Consider the following 23,945-nt stretch of genomic DNA (forward strand, 5'->3'; position numbering starts at 1 on the left):
TGACGTCACCGGCAGGGAAACCCCGCCCCCGCAGATTGACTCCACCCCCCTGGCGTTGACCCCGCCCCCGATCAAATCCCACCCCTCCTGCTTTGACTCCGCCCACCGCCCACCAACCTCGCCTCTTCCAGTGGCCATGCCCATCAAACTCTAACCCCGCCCTCCACCTGCCCGTCTGCAGCTCCGCCCCTTTCCCGGGTCGTTCTGCTCCTCTAGTATCTTTGGTTCTGCCCAAAGATGGTTCTGCAGACCAAAGATCCTGCTGCAGACTGCGGGGGTTTGCTCTGCTGCCGTCCCCTTCTTCTGCACTCAGGCTAAGGTTTCTGCTATGAATAATTAGAAGCGTGTTCTTCCGAGGAACAAAGCCTAATCTTGTCCTTTACAAAAACAAAAGTATCACCCATAAAATAATCAAATGTTTGGAGACATAGAAACGTTTGATCTCCCGATGTTTTGCTGATATCTATCCCGAATATTGCTGTGTTCAGTTGCTGCACCGTCTTCTGCCCACCAACTTACTCACATCTTTGCCCTTTCAGCAACCTAGTCAGTTTACTTTGTCTGAAGAAGGGTTTCGGCCCGAAACGTTGCCTATTTCCTTCGCTCCATAGATGCTCCTGCACCCGCTGAGTTTCTCCAGCTTTTTTGTGTACCGTCGATTTTCCAGCATCTGCAGTTCCTTCTTAAACACTCAGTTTACTGTTCGTTCACATTTCTCTTGACATCCCTACTCCTGCACCTATTGTCTATTTTCGCCTGTTCTCCAAGAGGAGTTATGTCCAGTTTGAATTTGATTTCAGGTTTTGGCACGTTATAAAGGTCATCTGTGCTCATAATGTTATACACTTAATTTAACTCAACATTCCAAAAGTTTATCCAGTCTTTTCTCGATTATAATTTTCCATTCCTGTAAAGTCATTTTACATTTTCAGTGCAATGACTTATTTCCTGTATTTTGGTGACCAGACTTCATGTAACATGCCAGTCCTTGTCTGACCCGTGTTTTATAGTTTGAGCATAACCTTTGCGTCTCAGCAAATGAAGGAAACCTTTCCCTACATCTCTTTAATCACCTTGTTGACCTACATTGCTACATTTAAGGGTCAGCACTCCCAAATTCCCTTACAATACTCAATATTCTCCCATTATATATTTCATGCCCAAGTGTATTACCACTCAACTCTGGATCAAATTTCCCATGTGGCCAAACCATCTATATTATCAAGTCCCCAACTGTTCTCCTTACTGTCAACCATATATTCAATTTAATTTTGCATCACCTTATTTTTTTGTATCATACCTCCTAGTTTTGAGAGTTGCATGGTGGCACAGCTGCCTCAGTGTCAGAGACCCGGATTCGATCCTCATCATGGGAGTCGTCTCCCTCTGACTGCGTGGGATTCCTCGGGGTACTCGTTTTTTCCCCACACACAAATGACATACAGGTGTGTAGGGTAATAGGTCTCTGTAAATTGCCCAAGTGTATAGGGAGTGGATGTGAAAGTGGAATGAAATAGGACCAGAGTGAATGAGTGATGAATGGTCAGTATGGATGGTGCGTCAAAAGACCTGTTTCAATGCTGTACTTATCAATCAAGGCACATCTCAATACTCATTTGAAAGGAGCCCTGTACAATCACACATTGGCTTTCCAATCAGGAAACACTGGCTGAACTGTTACCCTTCTCGTATCACTGAGCAAAATTCTAATCTCATGAAAGGTCACTGACTGAGAAGATTGATGCTGTTTCTCTCTTTCTGCAGATTCTGTCTGGCATGTTTCTGATTTGAATTTAATTTGCCACTCAGTATCGTATCCCATGGGCTTTGTGTCATGTGGGACTTTGTCAAAAAGTTTGCTAAAATCCATGTGGACTACATTAAACCTTCCTTGTTACCTGCTCAAAAAAGTAGCTAAGTTCGTCAGACTTGCTGACGTTTATGCTGTGCCTTGGAATTGATTCTAAATAACTTACCCAAACCAAATTTGAACTGTAATTACTTGCCTCACCCATTCTTTTGAACAATACTACTACTACATTTGCCCAATCCAGCACCGCAACTCATAAAGTAAGGGAGGGTTGAACATTTGTAACCAAAGTTTCCACAATTTCCAACTTGCTTCTTTTAAGTCAGGGATGTATTTCTTCTGGGCCTAGGACTTTATCCACTTTCAAAAATGTCAACATATCATTACTTTTTACAAGATTCATTCCATCCCAGATTTTATACATCCACAAATTCACCATCATTCCCTTCTATTGTGAAGATATCTGCATATTATTCATTAAGAACCTTACCTATGCACCCCACCTCTGCACCTTTCAGTTCGCTATTATAGTCCCACAATTTTTATTGTTACCGTTTTGCACTTTATGCACTTAAAACATCTATGGATTTCCTTAGAGATGCAAGGAACTGCAGATGCTGGAATAGACAATAGGTGCAAGAGTAGGCCATTCAGCCCTTCGAGCCAGCACTGCCATTCACTGTGATTATGGCTGATCATCCACAATCAGTACCCCATTCCTGCCTTCTCCCCATATCCCTCAACTCCGCTATCTTTAAGAGCTCTATCTAACTCTCTCTTGAAAGTAGCCAGAAAATTGGCCTCCACTGCTTTCTGAGGCAGAGATTTCCAGATTTACTCCTTATTCTTAATCTGTGGACCCTGGTTCTGGACTCCCCCAACTTCGGGAACATGTCTCCTGCCTAGCGTGTCCAATCCTTTAGTAATCTTATACGCTTCAATAAGATTCCCTCTCATTCCAAATTCCAGTATATGCAAGCCCAGTCTCTCTATCCCGGGAATTAACCGCGTGAACCTACACTGCGCTCCCTCAATAGCAAGAATGTCCTTCCTCAAATTTGGATACCATAACTGCACACAATACTCCAGGTGTGTTCTCACTAGGGCCCTGTACAACTGCATAAAGACCTCTTTGCTCCTACACTCAACTCCTCTTGAATCTTGAGTAAAACACAGTGCTGGAGGACTGAATCTCTGGAATTCTCTGCCGCAGAAGGCAGTTGAGGCCAGTTCATTGGCTATATTTAAGAGGGAGTTAGATGTGGCCCTTGTGGCTAAAGGGATCAGGGGGTATGGAGAGAAGGCAGGTATGGGATACTGAGTTGGATGATCAGCCATGATGATATTGAATGGCGGTGCAGGCTCGAAGGGCCGAATGGCCTACTCCTGCACCTATTTTCTATGTTTCTATGTTCAGTGGGTCAGGCAGCAACTGGGTCAACATTTTGGGTTGGGACTGAAGAAGGGTCCTGACCCAAAACATCTTCTGTCCATTCGTTCCACAAATGCCACCTGACCTGCTGATGTCCTCCACCATTTTGTGTTTTACTTAATAGTATTTTACTCCCGTTTTCCTTTTTAGTTTAATTCCAACATTGTTCGGATGCTTTGCTGCATTCCATTTTTAGTTTCTGCTATATACTTCCCTTTTTTGCATTGTTTTCCCTTCTGTGTACCATGTCATTGAGACTATACCCACCTTTTTCCTTTGAAATTCTTGAATCTCCTTTAAAGCCTCAAATTACTCTGAAACTGCCTTCTCTTCAAATAACTATTTCCACATCACCTTTTCTAATCACTGCTCGGCTCAGAAAGACTGAACTTCCCCAAATTTAGAACCTTTAATCTAATTTATATAACTATGCTAAATCACTCAGAATTACAATCACCGCAACAAACACTACTTCCACCTGTCCAGCTTCAGTCACTGAAATTAGAAGTTTCCACCACTCTCCAACCTCTCCCTCTTGTTAAGTAGGCCACAGACTATTCAGACTAAAATGTTGCCCAGAACACAACGATGGTGCATTGCTTGAGTTACTGATCAATAATCCAAAGACTCGAGTTCAAATCTTACAATGACAGCTGGGAAATTTATTATTCCATTATTAATGTGGATTTTAAGTTTAAAGATATACCTATGGTGAGCACTGGATTGCTATAAAATCCCATCTGGTTCATGAATAACCTTCAGGGAGGAAATTTGCCAATTCTCCCAGCTAGAATGTTCTGCAGCTGTTCAGGGATATCTTTGAGCCTGGGGACAAGGAAACGGCAAGCCATCCTGTCAACCATATCTATGCCTTCCCATTTCAATAACCGTAGAATTCATAACTTTTTTTTATCTCTTGACCTTTTTGCTTCACTCCCTCTCCACAGCATTACGATTTTAGCTCCTGCTGCTTGCCCAAAGGAACTGTCTCCCATTGGTATTTGGAACTCCACTCTGGTTAGACAGCAAGATGCCCTCCAGGATCACACAGACTACGTGCCTGTATGCCTTAAAGTTCCTTTATGACTGCACTCCCTCTATCTCCAGAATTGTGCTTTCCATTAAACATCTAGGCTCTACGGAAGGACCATAAAGAGCTCAGCTGCTGTTCTCTCCGACATTCCCTCTGAGCTTATGTGGTCCAGGATTTGGGGAGCATGCTGAGCTGTCACATTGTGCAGCATTTTGGTGGTGCAAGACAGCCATATTTTTCAGATTATTGGGTGTTATTCCAATGCATACTCAAAGAAGTGTAATTTACTTAGTAACAATATAGGACATTACACAAGTTTAAAAAAATCCAGCAAATCTGGTAAATTTAAAAGGGAAATGGTTTCCTCGAGGCTTAAAAGGGCAAGGAATGGGAACTCAGTGTTAAAAGAAGTGCAGGCTTTGGTGTGTTAATGGGTGTGTGCAATAACCAGAACCTTGGTGCGCAAAATGAGGTACAGGAAACATCAGCTGGAGTGCCAATGCTAAACCTTCAGGATTTCCAAGCAATTAGATAGCAGATTGTTGTTTTTATTGTATTTTAATATTCAATTGTTGAATGATATTGACTAATCAGAGGTTATCACTGGAATGTATAACTTCCCAGTCTGTACCTCCACCTCCTGCTTTCTACAGCCAGGGTTACTTGCTCTTACTGTGTGACTGTCTCCACTGGACAGCCTTTAACTAAGAAACTCAATATTTTTCCTGTGGTGGAGTCTGTACCTAGAAGGTACAGGGTTCACGTAATTGGTGCAAGGTTTAAAGGGTATCTGAGAGGCATTTCACACAGAGGGTGGTGGGCATATGGAATGAGCAGCCAGAGGAGTTGGTAGAGGTGAGTACTAGTAAAACATTTAAAAGACATTTGGACTGGTATGTGGGCAGACAAGGTTTAGAGGGTTTGTGGGTCAACTCAGGAAAACTGGATCAGTGTCGACAGACACCTTCGTCAGCATGAATAAGTTGGGCTGAAGGGCCTGTTTCTTTGCTGCACAATTATACGAGTCTATGACTTAACTGTGGAGCAATTATGCTTTGAAGGCACTGCAGCCTCAGTCCTCATCGCTCCAATCCACTTGTAGCCAGAGAAACAGCAGCAGTCACTTATTTTTCTGATCCTGCAGTGTTATCACTGATGCACCAAAGGCCCCTCCCTTAATCCGCCACCTAGCCCATTCTTATCTTCATAATGCCCCTCAATAACAGCCAGTTTTCATATGTACCCTGGTGATAGGCAGCTTTATTTCACTTCCTCTTCAAGGATCCATGATCTCTAGCCTTCTCATCCAATACCCAGGACTGGCTCAAGAGAGATTTCTTCGAGCTATATTTGGGAAAACTCAGCCTTTGCCCTGTAGTTTCTGTCTTGACTCCACTCTCTAGCCACCGATTCCTTTCTTGTCAGCAATCCGAAACCGAACTAGTCTGTTTGCTCCTTTGTTGCCACGTTTCACCATGAAATTAACTACACCAGACCTCAAGTCTTATTTACTCCACTACTACTTTACCCAATTTTATCTCTGCCTTGGATTGTTTGTTAAAATTCTTCGCTGTAGCTTTAGTATCTCTAACTAATTTCTTAGAAACACATGGTACTGCAGATTTTGGAATTTGGAGCAAAACCCAGTGCTGGAGGAACTCAACAGGCCACGCAACATCTGTGGAGGAATTGGACAGATGACATAGAAAAATAGGTGCAGGAGTAGGCCATTCAGCCCTTCATACCAGCACCGCCATTCAATATGATCATGTCTGATCACCTACAATCAGTATCCCGCTATTTTTCCCCCTTGATTCCTTTAGCCCCAAGAACTAAATCGAACTCTTGAAAACATCCAGTTAATTGGCCTCCACTGCCTTCTGTGGATTGGAACAATTCTTCAGTCAGTTCTCCCCACTGCTCCAGTCTGAAGTGTCTCAACATGAAATGCCGTCTGTTCATTTCCCCCACAGATAGTGTCTGACATGTAGTTTCTCCAGCACTGTTTTGTTCATTTCAATTTATTCCTGATCAACCTTATTTTGCTTTCTATAAGCACCACCATTTTGAGCTTTTGTTCTAACTTGTACCATATCCCATTCACCCCTCATTCCTGAGCCTGATGGCTTAGAATGGTTCCTGGTTGAGCAACAGCTTCATTTTTAAAATACTCTTGTTTTCCAATCCCCCCAGTCTCAACCTTCCCCGTATGTAACCCTCACCAATTGCAATATCTGGAATCTCTTTTCCTGCCTTCCTAATCATCCTGCATTCAGTAAGTTCATCATTAAGAGCAATGGGTTGGACTGCACAGGACTTGTGCTCTGAAATTCTTCTTCTAAACCACTCTACCCCTTTCACCCTTTAAGCAGCTTTTAAAAAGCACACCTCTTTCGCCAAACTTCCTCATGTCTTCTCAATGGCTTCCAGTATCTTTATTTAAGTTCCTGCAGAGCCAAGGTATTTTGCTGTGTTAAAGGCACTCCCACCCCCCCCCAATCCTCTCTCTAATTTAGCAGAATCCCCAATGAATTCACACCTCACAGCTGGTTTTCATATCGTGTCATTTACAGTGGCTGCTAACTTATTGTTCCTTGTTTTTGTTGCAGTTTATGGTACTGCCAGTGGCTTGTTTTGGGGAAGTAGGCATGGGACTATACCTGCACTTACCCAAATACCATTATACATTTAGTAATTGTGTGAAGGGCTTTGGGGCAGATTCTGCATTACAGGCAGTGTGAACGTACAGGATACCATTGCAGTCAGACCGAGGAATGTGTTTTTATTTTGTTCAGCCAAATCCAGAAAATTACATAAAGACTTCCAGCTTCTCCAAATTTAGCACAAGAAAATGAAGTCACCTTTGGAAGAATGTTCAGTTGAATGAACAGTTTAGTTTATGACAATCCCATTGAATGCAACCTTCACCCGGGGAACAACATCTGTATTTCATCATAAATTTATATGATTGAAAACTGTACTTTTGTTACTGTCACAAGAAAGGAACCCCTTTGGACATGCACATAGCCCTTAAAAAATTAATATTGCATTGTCTGCAGCCATGGGGGCTTTTTTAAGAACAGGAACCGAGCGCTACAAATGGAATCATAAATAAAGCAAATTATTAACCAATTTTCTACTCTCCTACTCTGCTTTTAACACTGCGGTGGGAACAGTTTTCAAAGATAACCAGTGTCTGATACTCAGTAGTTGGTCATCTTTGATAGATTTTAAAGTACAGCCAACCCTGATAGAATTCCCAGAATCAGAAATCTAGTCTGACTACCCCCTTCCACATCTAGATATAATTGGAGGACTCCTGCTGTTCCTCTGGCTCACACTAATTTATCTTCTCGTCCATCGAAATGTCAATGATTTTACTTATTAACTATAAGTACCTATGGAACTACACTTGGCCCAACACGTCTTTACCATTCACAACGTGTCCCATTATCCCTTCAACACCAGGAGGCACAATAGAGTGCAGAATCTGCAACAAAAAAAACTAATTGCTGGACGAACTCAGCTGGTAAGGCAGCATCTGTAGAGGCAAAGGGATGTCTAGCACTTTAGTGGTGAACCTGCAGCAAGATTACGACCTGACCTGTCGACTATTCACTTGCCTCCACAGATGCTGCTTGACCCTCCGAGTTCCTCCAGCAGTTTCCCCCCCTTCAACCTCAATGTACCCTTTAACCCTATTTTCTCCATTTACGCACCCAACATAATCTTGCTGTGTTGACATTTCCTGTCTCAACTACCGACTTTGTCAATAGTTTTCACAATCTGAACTGATGTCCCTCTCTTTTCCAAATCAGCCCTATTTTATATATATATTTTCCCCTTTACTGCTGAATGCCTTTGGGTTGTAATAAATTCTCTAACAAAAATGCCAACTTTTTTTTACCATTTTTATTATTTTCTCGAGTCTATGCTTGGCCTTTTCCTGAACAACATCATTTCCCCCCAAAGTGTAGCAGTCAGAGCTATGTATAGTACTCATGTGGTTTGAAGTAGATTTCACATAAAATCATTGCTTGTTGGCTTTTAAGTGACATGTTCCACAGGAGAATCCATTTGGAGAGTAAAGGCCAATGAATGTAGCACTTTACAGCACGTGAACGAGAAATGCGCTCAACAATTTTATACGAGTATTTACACCTTTACCTGTTTCTATTTCCTTAGTATCCAACATACTTTTCAATAGTAATTCCAAATAATTCTTATATCTAGGACATCATTTCTGTATTACCTATCTCCTTGAATTCTCTTAATCCTCTATCTGCCACCACCCTTCACAATTTATGACACTTCCCCCCCCCCCCCCTCATGTAGCTGTCTCTCACCGCTGCCATCTTCTGTAGTTCTCCAGTTCTGAGAAAAGTTTATTCATGTTAGACATTAGTTTTCTCTCCCACCACTGAGCATTTCTACAATGTTCTGTTTTTAATTGATTTATGACCTGTAGTATTCTCTATTTCAATATTGATGGAAAGGTACAGCATGAAAATAGGCCTTTAGACCTGCCATGTCCACAGTGACCATCGACCATCCATTCACACTAACTGTACGTTATCCTACATTTCATCCCTACAAACCTGCACGTCTTCGGGATGTGGGAGCACCAGGAGGAAACCAGGGAGAATTTGCAAATTCCACATAGACAGCACCCAAGGTCAGGATCGAGCCAGGTCTTTAGCGCTGTGAGCTCTACCAGCTGCGCCACTGGGCCACGCAGGCACAGGTGGGACTTGGTTCAGAACATGAGTTGAGTGCGCTAAAAACCAAGGAATGCAGATTTTGCGAACACCTGCACCAAGCTGGAAGCCTGGATTCCAATCAGCAATTGGTGTTCATTTAGTGCGTATGTTGAAGCTCATGATTAAGTTATTGAGCTTGACAGCAGCAATTATTTTGATACCCACAACATCAGGCCCCTTCACTCACCTCCTTCCCTTCACTTAGCAAACACAATGTTAATTTGGAAGGGTGGCAGCAGCTGTCTACAGGTTTGATAAACCCAAGATTTGGGTTTGATAAACCCAAGATTTCTGAGCGCAGGTATATGGGACTAGGGGAGATTATGTGTTCGGCACGGACTAGAAGGGTCGAGATGGCCTGTTTCCGTGCTGTAATTGTTATATGGTTATATGGTTATATTTGTGCTCTTTTGCTCCGAAAAACATTTTGCTGATGATTTTCACAACTGAAAGGGAGTGAGTGGTGGTTCGCTAGGCACTTGATCAAGACCGTCAAGATAGTAATTTGATCTAAAAATAGTTCACTTTGATTGGAACTCATTTCAAGATGACACAAAGAGGCCATTCACCTATCTTGTCAGATTCCAGGGAAGCAATTCCATTAGTCCCATTCACCTTCTCTCGCCAATGCTTATTCTCTCTTACACATGCCCATCAACTCCCATTTTATTCTTCTTAACATTAACTCACACTTGGAGGTAATTTACAGGTGTCAATTAACCTGCAGGCATGACTTTAGGATGCAGGAGGAAACTGGAGAACTTGGAGGAAATCCTTGCATTCACAGAGAGAACGTGCATTCAGGAACAGCACCAGAGGTCAGGATCAAACCTGGGTCCCTTGTGCTGTGTGGCATCAACAAGCTGCAGTTGCCAGAATCCTGAATTAAATTGAAAATTCTAGAAATATTGAGGTCAGGCGAGAGAGAAACAATTAATGTTTCACATCAATGACTAGTCCTTTATCTAAATGAAAACTTTCCACATACAGTATCTGACCTGTTGGATCATTTCCAACTCGAGCATCTTCTTATGAGGGAAAATGGCGTGGATCTATTTAAATAGCAGTGCAAAGCGGTGAAGGCTGTGTAAACACAAGAATAACAGGGATTGGAACATCATGAACAAGAGGTAACATCTTGTGATTCTATGTAAAATTGTTCTTGGCAGGTGCAGATTGTGGTGAACTAGCTACCATTTCATTCCCTCCCTCCCCCACCTACTCTGTCTTCCTGCAGAATCTCATTGCAGGAGTGACCAGCACTTTCACCTAAATTACCAATTTTCTGATCAGGAATTGTTCAGGAAGCGACTTCAATATAGGAAGCCTGGATAGTAAATGCCCCCACATGCTGTACCTATGTATTACCGTAAAGAAAGAGAGAGCGCTAAACCAGATCTTTAAGAGAAAGGAGGAACGCCACTTTGTCTACAGACTTAAATGAATTCCCAATGTAGCCCAAACTTAAACCGATGGGAACAAGATTGTTTGGCTGTGTTGTGTTTGTTCAGATCATGATTGAATGTGGACAATAGCATTATAGTTTCTGACAATGAGAAAAGTGCGCAAGCATAATTGAAACATGGCTCTGAAATGGTGAAATTTCACAAAGTCCAAGGATTATATTTGTTTGGACAATTTTTATATAAAGGTTTAAAACATATTGGAAAAGTTTAGCAGCTTAATCTATAGGTAATAATCAACACAAGAACCCTAAAAATATATACAAAGGAATTCTAAAGCATACAAACCACTTAAAACAGCAACTAGTGAAATAAAAAGCAGTAAATCAGGTAACCAGATTAAAAATATCCCATCAGAATTTAAATATTTTCCATTCATTTGTTTCCCCACACAATGAGCTTTAATTTAAAATCACTTTTAGTTGACAACGGGAGATGAATTATTCCATCAAATTTTGTAAGCCCATCTCCTAGCCCCATCCAGAGCCCCCAGCCAACCAATACAGCCTATTTACAAGGTACATTGAAAGACGATGATCCAACTGCTAAATTTGCTTCTTCTTGAAACCTACATAACCATTTATAAAGAAACTAGTGTAATCAAAGTGGCACTGGGTGGGAGTGCATCTGTTGAATGAGGCACTGTCTTCACTCTGTAATTGGTAAACTGTACCTCAGTTATACACTTGGTTCAGGCTCCAGGTTTCTTTGTAAAATAACAAGCTAATTCTTTTGTAAACAGGAGTTCATTGGTCTAATCCCAGAAGGGAAAGGAAGCATCAGAACAGCCCTCTGGCCAGATGAGTTCCCGATACCAAGGTATCACTGCTGCTCCCAGCTAGCACAGACAGGCTTCAATATATGGCCGTCTTTATAATGCATAAAGAATCCTAAACCCTTGAAGTGTTCACTGTCAGTTAAAAAATGCAGTCTTAGTGAAGTAGAGAGATAGCGATAGCAAGAAAAAGTGAAAATCATTGTGAGAAAAAGTGACATAGAGAAAAAGTAAAAGAAAGCAAAAGCAAGAAAGAGAAATTAATGGCGAGAAAGAGAAACTAAGTGAAGTATTGATAACAAGAAAGACTGAGAAGACTATAATGAGAGACAGTGAGAAAGCAATAGCAAGAAAGGCAGTGAGAAAATGGTAGCATGAAAGAGTAACAGAGCAATAGTGAGAAAGTGTCAGATATCAAAGAGTGAGGAGGTCATAACAAGAAAGCAAGTGGGTAATTGATAGCAAGAAAGCACAAGAACACAATAGGGAGTGAGATTGCAATAGCGAGAAAGGCAGTGAGAAAATTATAGCGAGAAAGATAGCCAGAGAAAAAACAATCGATGTTTAAAGATGTTGCAAGAAATGTTCACGTCACAGAACTCTTAGGTTGGTCTCTGTTTGAATTTGCATTTCTTCTGACAGTACAATAACTTAAAACTCCTTCCATGGCCAAAGTCAATACTGACTTCACATCCGTGATCCTCGTTCTTGCAGAATCTGTAAAAGAAAATAAAACAATGATGGCAGCTTAATTGTTTACCTTGTCTATGGCCTGCAAAATAGACCACAGTCAACATGGTCAAGTGGAGATACAAGAGACTACACTAGTGTACTGACCGCACTGGGAGTAAACACAGTGAAGTCATGTACAATGGATAGCTCAGTTTATATCCCTTCCCCAATATCTCCATATTTCTATAAACTATATTTATGGAGAAGAAGTCAAGCTAGCCAACAGTTAAACTAATATTCCATTCGTCAGTCTTCCTGTTCGGGACCCATAGAGAACATAAGACAAAGGAAGTGAGTGTAGAGAACCAATCATGGAAGAGTAACATTACCAAGAATGAAAACATATCCTTCTCCCTCAGATTTTTTTCTGGTTCAAGCAAAGCGGGCTAGGTCAGCATGGTATCAAATTATTCAGGGCAGTCTTACCTGAAACGGGAGACACTTCCAGATAGAATGTTAAATGCTGTCTTTCCCACGGGAATTCATCCCTCTGAACCCGTCTGTTCACAAGTTTGGATATTTGTCCAAGATGATCAGTAAATACACATCCTCATCTTCACAAGTGCTCTCTACCCACCTTTACCATCATCCCTGCCCTCGTCCCCTCGTCCCAATTTTTATCACCTTTAGACTTGAGAATCCTATCATTTCTCCATTCCCCCCCCTCTTTGCTCCTGTAAACTTAAAATTATCCAGAATACTTCTCACCACATCCTAAACCACATAAAATGTAATGACTAAGCTGTTAGCTCCACAATTCCCTCCATAAAACTTTGCATATTTTTATTTCCTCGGGGCACTGCTTAAACCTACTTAAGCAACCATCTCAAATGTTCTTTGTTAAATTCCTTTGCAGGTCTTGTTTTTTTTAAAGATATTCTATAAAGGTTATCTGTTGTGATCAGAAGGCAAGTACAGGGTGAACACCATGGAGCAATTAGTAGGTGCTGGAGGATTAACATATTTACTAATTGCAGGTCTAGCCTGACAAGTCAGAGAACTCTTGGAGAAACTGAGAATGTGAACAAATTGATGGATTTAGACATGTCCTCAGACTGGACATAGAGACAACATGGCATCAGCTCTCCTCGCTCTCCCTTTCTGCCTCCAGTCTGAAATGAATATTTCTTCAAACTTCCTCCAATCCGAAACAGAGGAAGGAACACATGTTAAAGCTAACCCTTGTCAAGCATGAACAAATTCAGGCCAGGTTCCGGAGCTGCATCGCAGGGCACAGAGAAGCTGGGCATCATGATGCTGGTAACTGACCATTTCATCAACATCTAGTGCTCAGTTGGATACACTGGCAACAGAGTACGCGTGGTGCAGACTTTTTACAGAAATTCTCCCAATTGTTTTCCTAAGTTTGAATGCTTCAAATATCTCTTCCCGTAGCACAGCAGAGCATGCAACAGCAGGGTAACATACAGCACAGTACTGTACTACCAGGCAGCAAGCATCAAGGCTGGTCCAGGGCAGGGCAAGGCAAGTGAGGGTTAGGGTCACGGATGGGAACTCTACAGAGGCGAGGGCAAACCGGGGAGAACTGAGGGGATCTGCGCTTTTCTCCAATGGATTACTCGTGCTCACCGGTACATTTTATTTCAAATTTATCCGAGTCAATCAAATCATTATCCGTTTCTTCATCGTCGCACTGGATTCAGCATGCAGCATGCATAAATGTAAACAGTAAGGAAGACATTGTTGTACGCAATTGTTTCCAAATTCTAGTTAACGACTATGTCAGCAACAGAAAAAATAAAACATGCTCAAATAAAATAGTGGAACAAGATTAGCAAAAAGTTTACCCCATTTGTTATTTTCACAAATTTGAACATAATCCAAACTATCAACAGGCGTGTTTGTTATCTCAGTCACATTACATCTGAGATACCCAGACAGAGCTCCAGTAAGTTTGTCACTGTTGTACAGAAATAAAGAACCTGTCGTTCACCCAGCAGCAAACATTCTGCCCTCAGTGTTTACAAATTCACCAGCAGGAACTGGAGCAAAGTCGGATTTTCCCCACTGTGTTTCAGTAAACATCTTTGTTGAATGGGACATCAGGTGGCATTACTTTATGTAAATAATCTTATTTAAGCATCAATTCAGTCAGGAAGTACAACTGGAGCAGACTTGACTTTCACTTGAATCTTGGAGTCATTACCCAAAACTGGAATGGTGGCTGATGTTGTGTCTTTTCATTGCTGAGTCATTGACATTTGGCCAGAAATATTACTAAAGTGGAAAAACAAACTACCACCCAAAAAACTGCCTGGCATGAGTTAACATGAAAATATTCCCCTTACAATTCCAAATAAGTGGCATAGCTCCAGTGTAGGATCTACTGAATCTCATGATGGAAAGCAAAGAGCAAACGACACCTAGCTGAGCCAGACACCTGGTGTCACATTTATTCCAGAAGGCCCTTTTACCTACATTCTCACCAATCATAGCCCGTGTGCAGATAAAGCCAATTAGTGCGTCTGACCTTGGAGTTGTTATTGATCTCTTGTGGCTGGACCTCCTCGTGAGCTTGCTGGCAAGTTGCCAGCGGTGACAGGCTGTATGCAAAACCAACGTGGGCATGAAGACGTCACACCAGTGTCCCAGGTTCAACCCTGATCTCCAGTGCTATCATTGTGGAGTTTGCATGTTCTATCTGTGACCTTGAGCAGTTCCTATTAATCTTCAGACCTCTCTCACACGCCAAAAATGTACGAGTTGCTGGGTTAAGTGGTTACTGTAAAGAGCCTTAGTGCACGGTGAAATAGGTCAGAGGGCAGATTAGTGAGAGAACATGATTGCTGAGTTGGCTGACTGGCCTCCTTCCATGTTATAATGAAATATGGAAAGGTCACACTGTGAAAGCACTTGCTGCTTCTCTGAGCACTCCCCACTCCTCCATTTCCTGAATAATAAATATTAAAAGCTCTCCTACTGGGAGATGAAAAAAGACCTCTCAGGACATCAGAGTAATTATACACCACATTAAATATACTTTTCTGAACCAAAGCCTTATTTATGATAACAGACACCCAATCAATATATTTTTTTAAAGTGCATGGTGATATAACATGTGGATAGTACATGAAGAGGAAAGGTTCAGAGAGATATGGGCTAAGCACAGACAAATGGGATTAGTTTAGATAGGTATCTTTGTTCGGTATGAGGAGTTGGGCAGAAGGGCCTGTTTCCGTGTTGTATATGTATGAATGTAAAGGTTACTTTAATTATCCATGTTGAGAATAAAATGTTAAAATGCCTGAAACTAAAACAAGTGGGACAATGATCTAATTCATCAAAATGGAATGAAGCAATGCTAATCAATGCGTTTGGTTGTGCAGAAATAATCAGAAAATAAACAGTGTGAGTTGATGAATTAGTCAGTGATTGAATGCTTAAAGTGTTCATATTCAGTGGGTTGTTCAGATGGAAATACACTACACGCACTCAGTCATTGGGATGACTGGAGTTAGGAATACTATCTCTACTATTCCCAATGGGATTTAATCCAGCTGGAGGTTTTTAGTTTTTTCAAACCACCAGTTTAAAATGCTCTGTGGTCAGTGCAGACTTGGTGAGCCAAAGGATCTGTTTATATGCTGTATATTTTTATGACTATGATTCTAAACCAAACTGGCTTTAAGATGTTATTCAAGCCACAAAGTATCTCCCCTCCCCCATATCCATGCCTGGTTTGATAAACTAATAGCAGGTTTGAAAAGCTCTGGTATACAATTTTTTTTGCACTCATTGCTGAATCCAGCACTGGTGAATGTCGGGCTCTCTACATTGATACTGCATAATAAGTACCAGTAACAATATTAGCAACAATGTAAATATGATTTTTGTTAGCTAAATCTCGTCTGAATACATCAGAAATAGATGCTAATTTATTGGCAAGCATGAAGTAATTAAGACTGTTTTCTGTTCACGTTGAGAGTTAGAGCACCCTCTCCCTGAATTTAATATCTCCAAGATATGCTCTCAATTAAAGAGTGAGCTGTTCACATGGTGCAACAGTAATCTAATAGTAATTCCCTTTGTGCCCCATGTTCGATCAAGAGCGAACTGCACGATGATGGTCACTCTCAGACCATTTGACACTTCTCCAAACTCCTTTCAGTTAGGACTCAAGACAGCAACATGGACTGGGATGAAAACCACAAAAGCAAGCATTAAGGAGACCGTTTATGATCCCTGTATAATTTCACTCACCTTGGCCTTTTCACTGGGTTCAGAGTCTGTGCCATAAGGAGTATTATGCAACTCTCTGGAGACCACACAAAGAAATTCAGCCTGATCTTCATTCCCATAGTTGTAGGAAGAGCCCATACTGACCAGCTGGGAAAAGAGAAGAGAGTGTATTAGCATTCAAACATGCATTGAGTCATGCAATCAGGGAAATAGTGACAAACTCTGATGAATATTCCCCGACCTCCCAAATTACAAAGAACCACCTACAGCTTTCATCACTTTAAATGAGATATGTAAAGGTAGGCCGTGCTTATAAGAGGGACAAACAGCAACATGAAGGCAGAAGGGAGGGACAGATGTGTTGGTTGATGCTCCCACTTTCCAGGTTATAAGTTGTGAAAGTTTCAACAAGCATCACCAATTTACTCATGTACAATGACGAGTAGAAGAGACTATAACTCTGACATTTGTTGAAACAAACCAGGGTAGGCACAGTTGGTTTTGCTTTGAGAACCTCAAAGTGCCGGAGCAAAAGAATAATTCATCAACATACTTTCGTAACGAGTCCACAGACCAACAATAAATACAAGCTGATCCTGAACAAACATTGGTCCTTTGAAAATAGTCCCCCCCGGCAACTCTCATTTGTTTCTCTTTCCTTCCTCTCATTGCCCCCTGTAGACTCTTGCTCCCTCTACTACCTCTTCAGTCTCCCATTCAGTCTCACTCCAATACCTTGCATGAGGATGTAAATCACAAAGCAACAAACCTCAGCAATGTACATTTAAATTATTGATTGTTGTCACAGGACAACAAAGGCAGGTGATCTGGGTGAAATAATTCATGAAACCAGTTCCGACAAGTGTACACATAAACTGCAAATACACTGCAGAAAGCATCCTTTCGGGATACGTCATGACTTTGGTACGGTAACTACTCTGCCCACGACTGCAAGAATTACACAGCCTAGACCATCACATAAACCATTCCAACCCCATCGACTCCACCTGTACCATGCCGCCCAGGGAAAGCAGCCAACATAATGAAGTTAGTTAGTTAGGTTTATGGCCATATGTACCAAGATGCAGTGTAAAGCTTATGAAGCACTTACATACACCTCAGTCATTCGCTCTTCTCCTTTCCCCCGTCAGTTAGAACATACAAAGCTTGCAAGCAAGTACCACTGGAAACAAGAACGTTTATCACTCTTGACCAGACCTCTCATAAACTAAGAATGTATTTGTAATTATGCCAATCAACTTAGTTAGTTGTCCTTAATAGCCCTTATACTATTTTGTTTTGCACACTAGCTGTAGCACTATATTCTGTACTATATCCTTTCTCTTTTTACACCACCTGTTGTCTCGTGTATGGTTTGATTGAACTCTTGTATGATCTGGATTGATTTGCCTGGATAGCACACAGAAGTTTTTTTGTACACGTGACAAAAATAAACCAAAACCAAAAATGCCATGATATGTCACACCAAAATGTTCTAACTGCGGCAGTGGATAGAACAAACTGAGCCAGAGCCGATGTAACTATCTTTGTGATGAGATCAGAACCACAGCTTTAGAGATTCTGTAAAAGAGGCAGGTTGTGCAGACATGTGAAGAATGGTTTTTGAAAGATTGCAGCCGGATTGGATCGCGTTAGCAAGGCGGCCAGAGGAATGTGACGTGGAATGTTAATACAAAGAAGGTTAGTGAAGTGTACTATTTTGGGACGAGGTCAGAACAAGGGCAGACCAGGACCCACACACGTAAGATGATCGGCCTCTGGTAGTGTGTGGAAGGAGCAGAGGGATCTAGGAATGGTGTCGGTGCATGGTTCATTGAAAGTCGAATCGAACAGGCTAGGATGAAGGTGGTCAAAAAGATTTTGGCGCGTTCGAATCAGTCAGAAGTCTTGACGTATAAGCGTTGGGAGGTCAGGTTGCAAGTAGACAAAGCTGGCCGATAACTCAGAGGGTCAGCAGATCTTGGAGAGAAGGAAGGAGAGGATGCTAAATGGGCGAGCGTTTCGGGTCAGAGACTTCTTCAGATGATGGTGCAGTGTATAAGACGTGGGGTGACAGGCGCTCATTTGCATATTGTGTTCAGTAGTTCTGGGCACCATGTTATGCGGAGCATAGAGACAGTGTGGAAGCTTGAAAGGGTTCAGCGCTCAAGATGTTACAAGGATGTTGTCAGGAGTAGAAGCTAGATGAGGCACAAAAGACAGGAGGAACGCAATGGGTTGAGAAAGGCGGGGCGTCTATGGCGCATGGAGCGACAAGAGGATGGCCGGAGGGGGATCTCTTGAGTAAGTACAAATCATGAAGGAGGAATAGATCGGAGTTACAGTTGCAGGCCCAGTCGAGTGCGTACACAAGGCCGCAGAGGAGATAGAGGGGAAATTGGGGACAGAGAGACAACCAGGTATATCAAGGGGAAGAGGAGATAGAGCATTTAAGAGGAATACGAATGGGGCTGGACTAGTTTTTCACAACAAATAAAAAGGGATGATGGAGATGTAAGGAAACCAAGCTGGACCAGGGGAGGCTGAGAATATTCCATAATTTAAGAGACAGTTAGACACGTACATGGATAGGACCGGTTTGGGGGGATATGGACAAAGCGTAGGCAAGTGGGACAAGTGTAGCTGGCAAATTGTTGGCGGTCGGGGACAAGTTTGGGCCGAACGTTTGTTTCCCCAGCATATCAGATCTATGACTCTACTTCACATAGGCATGTCCAGCCAAGCACAGCAGTATTCAACGGAACACAAAGACAACACACAAATGCGAAGCCTGTCCAGGCAGTTGTCCAGTCTGTGGAATGATCGCGAGGAAGTGGGGAGTGGTACAGGGACACACCTCAGCCTCCGCACGCAAGAGGGATAACCGCGTCCATCCGCAGCAGCTGGGGACAGGGGTGAGCTCGGAAAGATTTGGAACATGACCTGCACAAACATACATGGGACGCACATATAGCGGGTACCGTATCTTGCAGGAGTGAGGCGGTTTGACGCACCAAACCCATGTTCGTACACCGACACAGATAGCGCCACGGCGGGTCTCGCAGTCATAATTGAGAAATCCACTATGCTGGTCGTATCTAAGCACACAAGGAAAACGGAGCAAAGCTAGGGAGGGGTAACTCAGGCGACGGTAGGCGGGAGCATGTGGTAGGAGAAAGAGAGTAGAGTGAACACAATAGATGAGCGGACAACCTGAAAGCTGACCGGGTTCCAACCTGAAAGCATAGAGCACCTAGCATCTTTCGGCCAGAGATGAAGGCCGCTGACCGACACCATAACAGTTAGTGCAGGGAAGGCACCTGTGATCTTTTGTTCGTGTATCGGTGTGTAGAAACCCGGAATCTGAGGTTTGTTCCATTAAGTACGACACGTTGTTATGTCTTACGACAAAAATTAATGGTCATGTGACAAGACTGGAGCGGAGAAGGCCAGCTTCAATTTCCTCAAGGAACGAGCCGGTAAGTGAGGGTGGGTTGCAGGACCATGGCATGTCGAACATCAAGCGAAGGACAGGTATGTGTGGAGCAGGTGGGACAATCCGGCCTCTTTGGCGGTCGCTATGAGCAACATCAGGACACCACTGATCTGCGTAGGAGAGGTATGGTGGCCGGATAACCCCACACAACAGCCGAGGGTGTCTGTGCTGAAAGCTGGAGCGCTTCGTGAGTCACTTCTCAGTCAAGACAAAGCGCAGAGTTACACAAAATCAGGAAGTGCGATCTCCGAGACGTTCTTTCGCCCAGACCCCCGAGCGGGCATCTGGGTCTGGAGTGGGGCGAGTCAACCAAGGTAGCACCGCCCGCCCTTTTTCGTCTTACGTCCGGTCCGAATGCTTACGTCTGGTGCCCATACAACCTCCGGTAGTGGCAGTTGAGCCAGCAGTGAGCGCGAGCCTTCCCGATGTCCCCCTGGTCGTGCTCACTCGCTTCGCGCCCCTGCCGATTTGTTTATCAGGTTAGTGAGAATCGATGTCGCACGCTCAGCTCCGGTTTTGGTGACGAGTGAGAGTTCTGTAAGAGGGGCCTCAACACTTTCGTGGAGCAAACTCGCAGTGTCCGGCCATCTTATTTAATCTTTTAAGGCATGTATGGGCGCAAGGAGGGAAGGGGTCGCTCTGAGCCCCTACCCTTTCCCATGAGTCTGGTCCAGTCAGTCACAACGGACCTCCGTGGTTTAATCCAGGCGTCCTTCGCCACGTGTGGCCGTGATGGACTTCACAGTCACCCCGTGCAGTTTGTTTTTGATATCCCGCCCCGTTAATCAGTTGTGGTGTCCCCCGCCCCCCGCGAGCCTGTCGGTGCCTGGCGTGTTTAGTCACCCGCCCCCCGGGCATGAGCCTGGGACCGGCCTCCCGCTTCTGTCCCCGGAGCGTTATGGACGAGCCACCAAATAAAGGAATGGGGTAATGCTCGGTGTGCACCCGCCTCCCCGTCAGTTGGTGTACATCGTCAGCGGACCGAGGCCCGGCACTGTTCGATTAGCAGCCAGTGGCGCGATCAGTACTGCTCGAATGCAAGGCGCTGCCGGGCAGCTCAGGTCCGCGCGAATGGAACTGCTAGCGAGTAGATGAGCAGATTCACCTGTATCCGATGCTCTGGACGATCTCCAGCTGCCGCGCTCCCACTGCAGAGGCGACTAAGCACCTCATGCTGAAGTGACGGAGCGCGGTTCGCGCACTGCCCAGCGGTGCGCGCGCACGAAAGGCGGGCCCGGGGCCTGGTCCCTGCTAGAAGAAGTGCGACGGGAAGCGCCGGTGGACTGATGCCGCCGGGCCGAAAGCCCAAGGCGCTAGTTCTGTGGGCCGGCAGGGAATAGGGGACGGCGGAGCCGAGCAGGGAGTGGGCACACGGCGGCCGGCGGAGAGCTAGATGAGAGCTCCGCGTAGTGACTGCAGCGCCAGGACCGGCAGGGGGTGCATGGGGGCGGGCCCGCGGATCCGCCTGAATGCAGCGTGCGTATGGATGACTGGAGTGCACAGAGGCCTGTGCAGTAGGACGGGAAGTATGGTCGCTGCCGTGAAGGCGTGAGAGGCCGAAGATCAGATATGTGGCACGGCGAGGGGTCGGCGCGCCGGGCCAGATGCCCGATGAGGCTGTGTGCCCTCCCGCGAGGCCGGGTGAGAGCGAGGAATAACCCAGTGGAGGCGGCGACGGATGGGGCGAGACGTAGTGGGTCTTGGCGGATCTGGCGCGGCCGTCTGCAGCGTGCGGGACCGCCCCGCCGCACTTGCCGCCAGGCGACGCAGGTGAGGTGCATCGGCAGCGAGCGCCTTGTGCCAGAGCGAGGTCTCCTACCCCGTACTCGAGCCCTGCCCGTCGGAGTCGTTCCGAGGCAGTAGGGCGGCCCCCGGAGGCCGTGAGCACGATGCAGCCCGGACGCTATAAGTAGAGTCCGTGAAGAACGACAGGTGGTTGCGGCCCTTAGCTCCGACCTCAGGCTAGCTCGGGGCACTGGTAGCCTACGCCGGAGGACGGCAGCGGAAGCGCTGAATTAGGCCTGCGGCCGGTATCCCGATCGAGTATCTCGGGTCGCCAGTCCCTTGGTCGAGAGGACTAGTAGCCTCGTCAGTCCATGTGTGTCGGCGCCTGGTGCGTCCGCGATAACACCGCACGGTAGTTTACTTGCGCGGGCGGGGGAGTGCCTCGCGCGACCGGTGCGGCGCACGAGGACGGGGGGGAGAGATACCAGGGGATCCGCCCTAGCCCCGGGGAAGAGGGGACGCAGGGATAGTCCATGAAGCTCTTTACTCGCAGCGGCTCGCTGCAGCAAGCGGCACGGCCGGCGGAGTAAGCTCCCAGTCCATATTGCGGATACGTCACCCCCAGCAGTGGCCCCCTTACTGTCGGCCGCGCGGGTATGAAGGAGGGGACATCCTCTATCCGCGGATGGGTGGCGTTATATCGCCTCTGTGCACCCTTGTGTGGCGCCGCCTGTGGCTCACGGTCCGCCCAGCGTGACCACCGGCGCGAGGGGTCGGTGGTGCTGCAAAGAGACGCGCCCTCGGCACAATCTAGCCTCTGTGCTTCGGTCCGTCGTTTTGGTGTCCCCCCACAGAGGCTGGCACAACCAGACGCGGGAGGGCGAAGGAAACGTCGGCGTACGCCTCGACTTGAGCCCGCAGCTCGTGCACGCGCAGGGCGGCGCGCCCCCCTGTGCACGGACTCACGGGATGTGCTCTGGTGGGAGTTGCCCACAGGCACAGGAAGCTGCCACGCCTGCATAGGCGCAGGTCCTACCGAGTGTCCCGCAAGCGCTAGAGCGCTAGGCAGGGGCTTTTCGCGAGACGCCGCCTGCTCCCGCCTCTTGGTCGGTTAGCGTCCACGACACGCGCGTGTCGACTCAGGAACGACGTGTATCCGACGGTCGACTATTCTCGCCAGTGCCATCGCGTAATACCTGAAGGGCTCAAGCTCTGTAAGGAGAAACGGCGGCCGCGCCCCGGTCCGACGCCGCCTGTGGGCCCATGGCCCGTAGCACACCGCTCGCGGGTTGTCGGAGAATCGTGTAGTGCGGGCCGCATCCGGAGAAGATGGCAGAGTGGCCGGGCGTAGGTACCCCCCACGAGAGATTTCGTGGAGAGACAGGCCGTTACACACAGGAGAGCAGCGCAACAAGTGTGAGTACGGTGCCGAGACGTGCATGGTGATCAGAGTAGTCAGTGAGCAAGCCCAAGTATATAAGCGCATACAACAGACCGGAAACAGGCGGGATGACCGGCAAGCGACGGAAAAAGGCGGAGATACGTAGGAGATGGCGGAGTGATGGTGTCGATGTCACAGCGAAGGTGGAGAGGCTAGCAGGCAAGAGTGGACGAGAAGACCAGGTGTAAAGTATCAGGGGGAGCCTGTGCAGAGATCTTAGGGAGACGGTGCATTGTTCAAGAGGGTTAATAGTTGTTGGTCGTGATTCAGAACGGAGAGATAGAGTATAAAGCTAGATGCCACGGAAGATAGCATTAGATGGCTTTACCATATAGTGAGACAGAGAAAAAGGAATATATGAAGGACGTTTCAGTGATGGAGGAGAAAGACAGAAGGGTAGGCGAGATAAAGCCTAGATTTTTACTGAAAGTGGTTGGACACAATGGCACAGTGTAGGATGGTTAGCTTGATGTGATGCAGGTTAATTTTACAGGTGGTATGAGTCGATATTCAATTACTGGTATCATATCAGACTCTCTGCTAATATAAGTGTAGAGCTAACCTAAGAGAACAAGTGCATGAGAGTCACCGAGCGAATCCCGAAGTCGGAGTGACACCATGCGTGATAAGATTACCGCGAATGGTAAACGTATATGACGGCTGGAGGGTGTATGATGTGTTTATAGTAAACGTGAGACACTATGAGACGTGAGTAGTACAATGACACAGCCGGACCCCGTCGTCCCGCACCGAGCCGCCCCCACGCTGCTACTGGGCGCCGAGTACCGCCAGGAGGACGGGGGTTCGAGAGTGATATTGGCTGGAGCTAGTGCCACAGCACGACTAGAGTGTGGTCCTGCTGTCACCAGCTGTTTGAAGCACGGGACGTGATGTAGGCTGGTGAGCACTACCCAAGTCGACGTTTAAGCGGACGGCGGAGACGTAGAGAGTAGCAGCATCGTGGGAGGTTCAGAGGAACCCAGGTGGTGGATGGCCGTGTATTAGCTAGGTTGTGACAGCAAACGCACTTGGACCAGGAATAGGCTCGTGGACTCCACACAGGACTCCCCCGAGGCCA

The 23,945-nt window shown here is 45.6% G+C and overlaps 1 protein-coding gene across 2 annotated transcripts in view; it reads right to left on the reverse strand.

The window, feature by feature from the left end:
- Positions 1–10,655: 10,655 nt before the first annotated feature.
- LOC129706784 (BTB/POZ domain-containing protein KCTD5-like) overlaps positions 10,656–23,945 on the reverse strand; it is a 41,863-nt gene continuing 28,573 nt past the window's right edge. For both annotated transcript variants that reach the window (XM_055651268.1, XM_055651269.1), the window contains 2 exons: positions 16,227–16,352; positions 10,656–11,990 (listed from right to left, as the gene is read on the reverse strand). In XM_055651268.1, coding sequence (XP_055507243.1) covers positions 11,961–11,990; positions 16,227–16,352 — 156 coding nt within the window. In that variant the 3' untranslated portion in view covers positions 10,656–11,960. The remainder of the gene's footprint in view (positions 11,991–16,226; positions 16,353–23,945) is intronic.

This window comes from Leucoraja erinacea, chromosome 20 (genome assembly GCF_028641065.1).
Source record: "Leucoraja erinacea ecotype New England chromosome 20, Leri_hhj_1, whole genome shotgun sequence".
NCBI lineage: Eukaryota > Metazoa > Chordata > Chondrichthyes > Rajiformes > Rajidae > Leucoraja > Leucoraja erinaceus.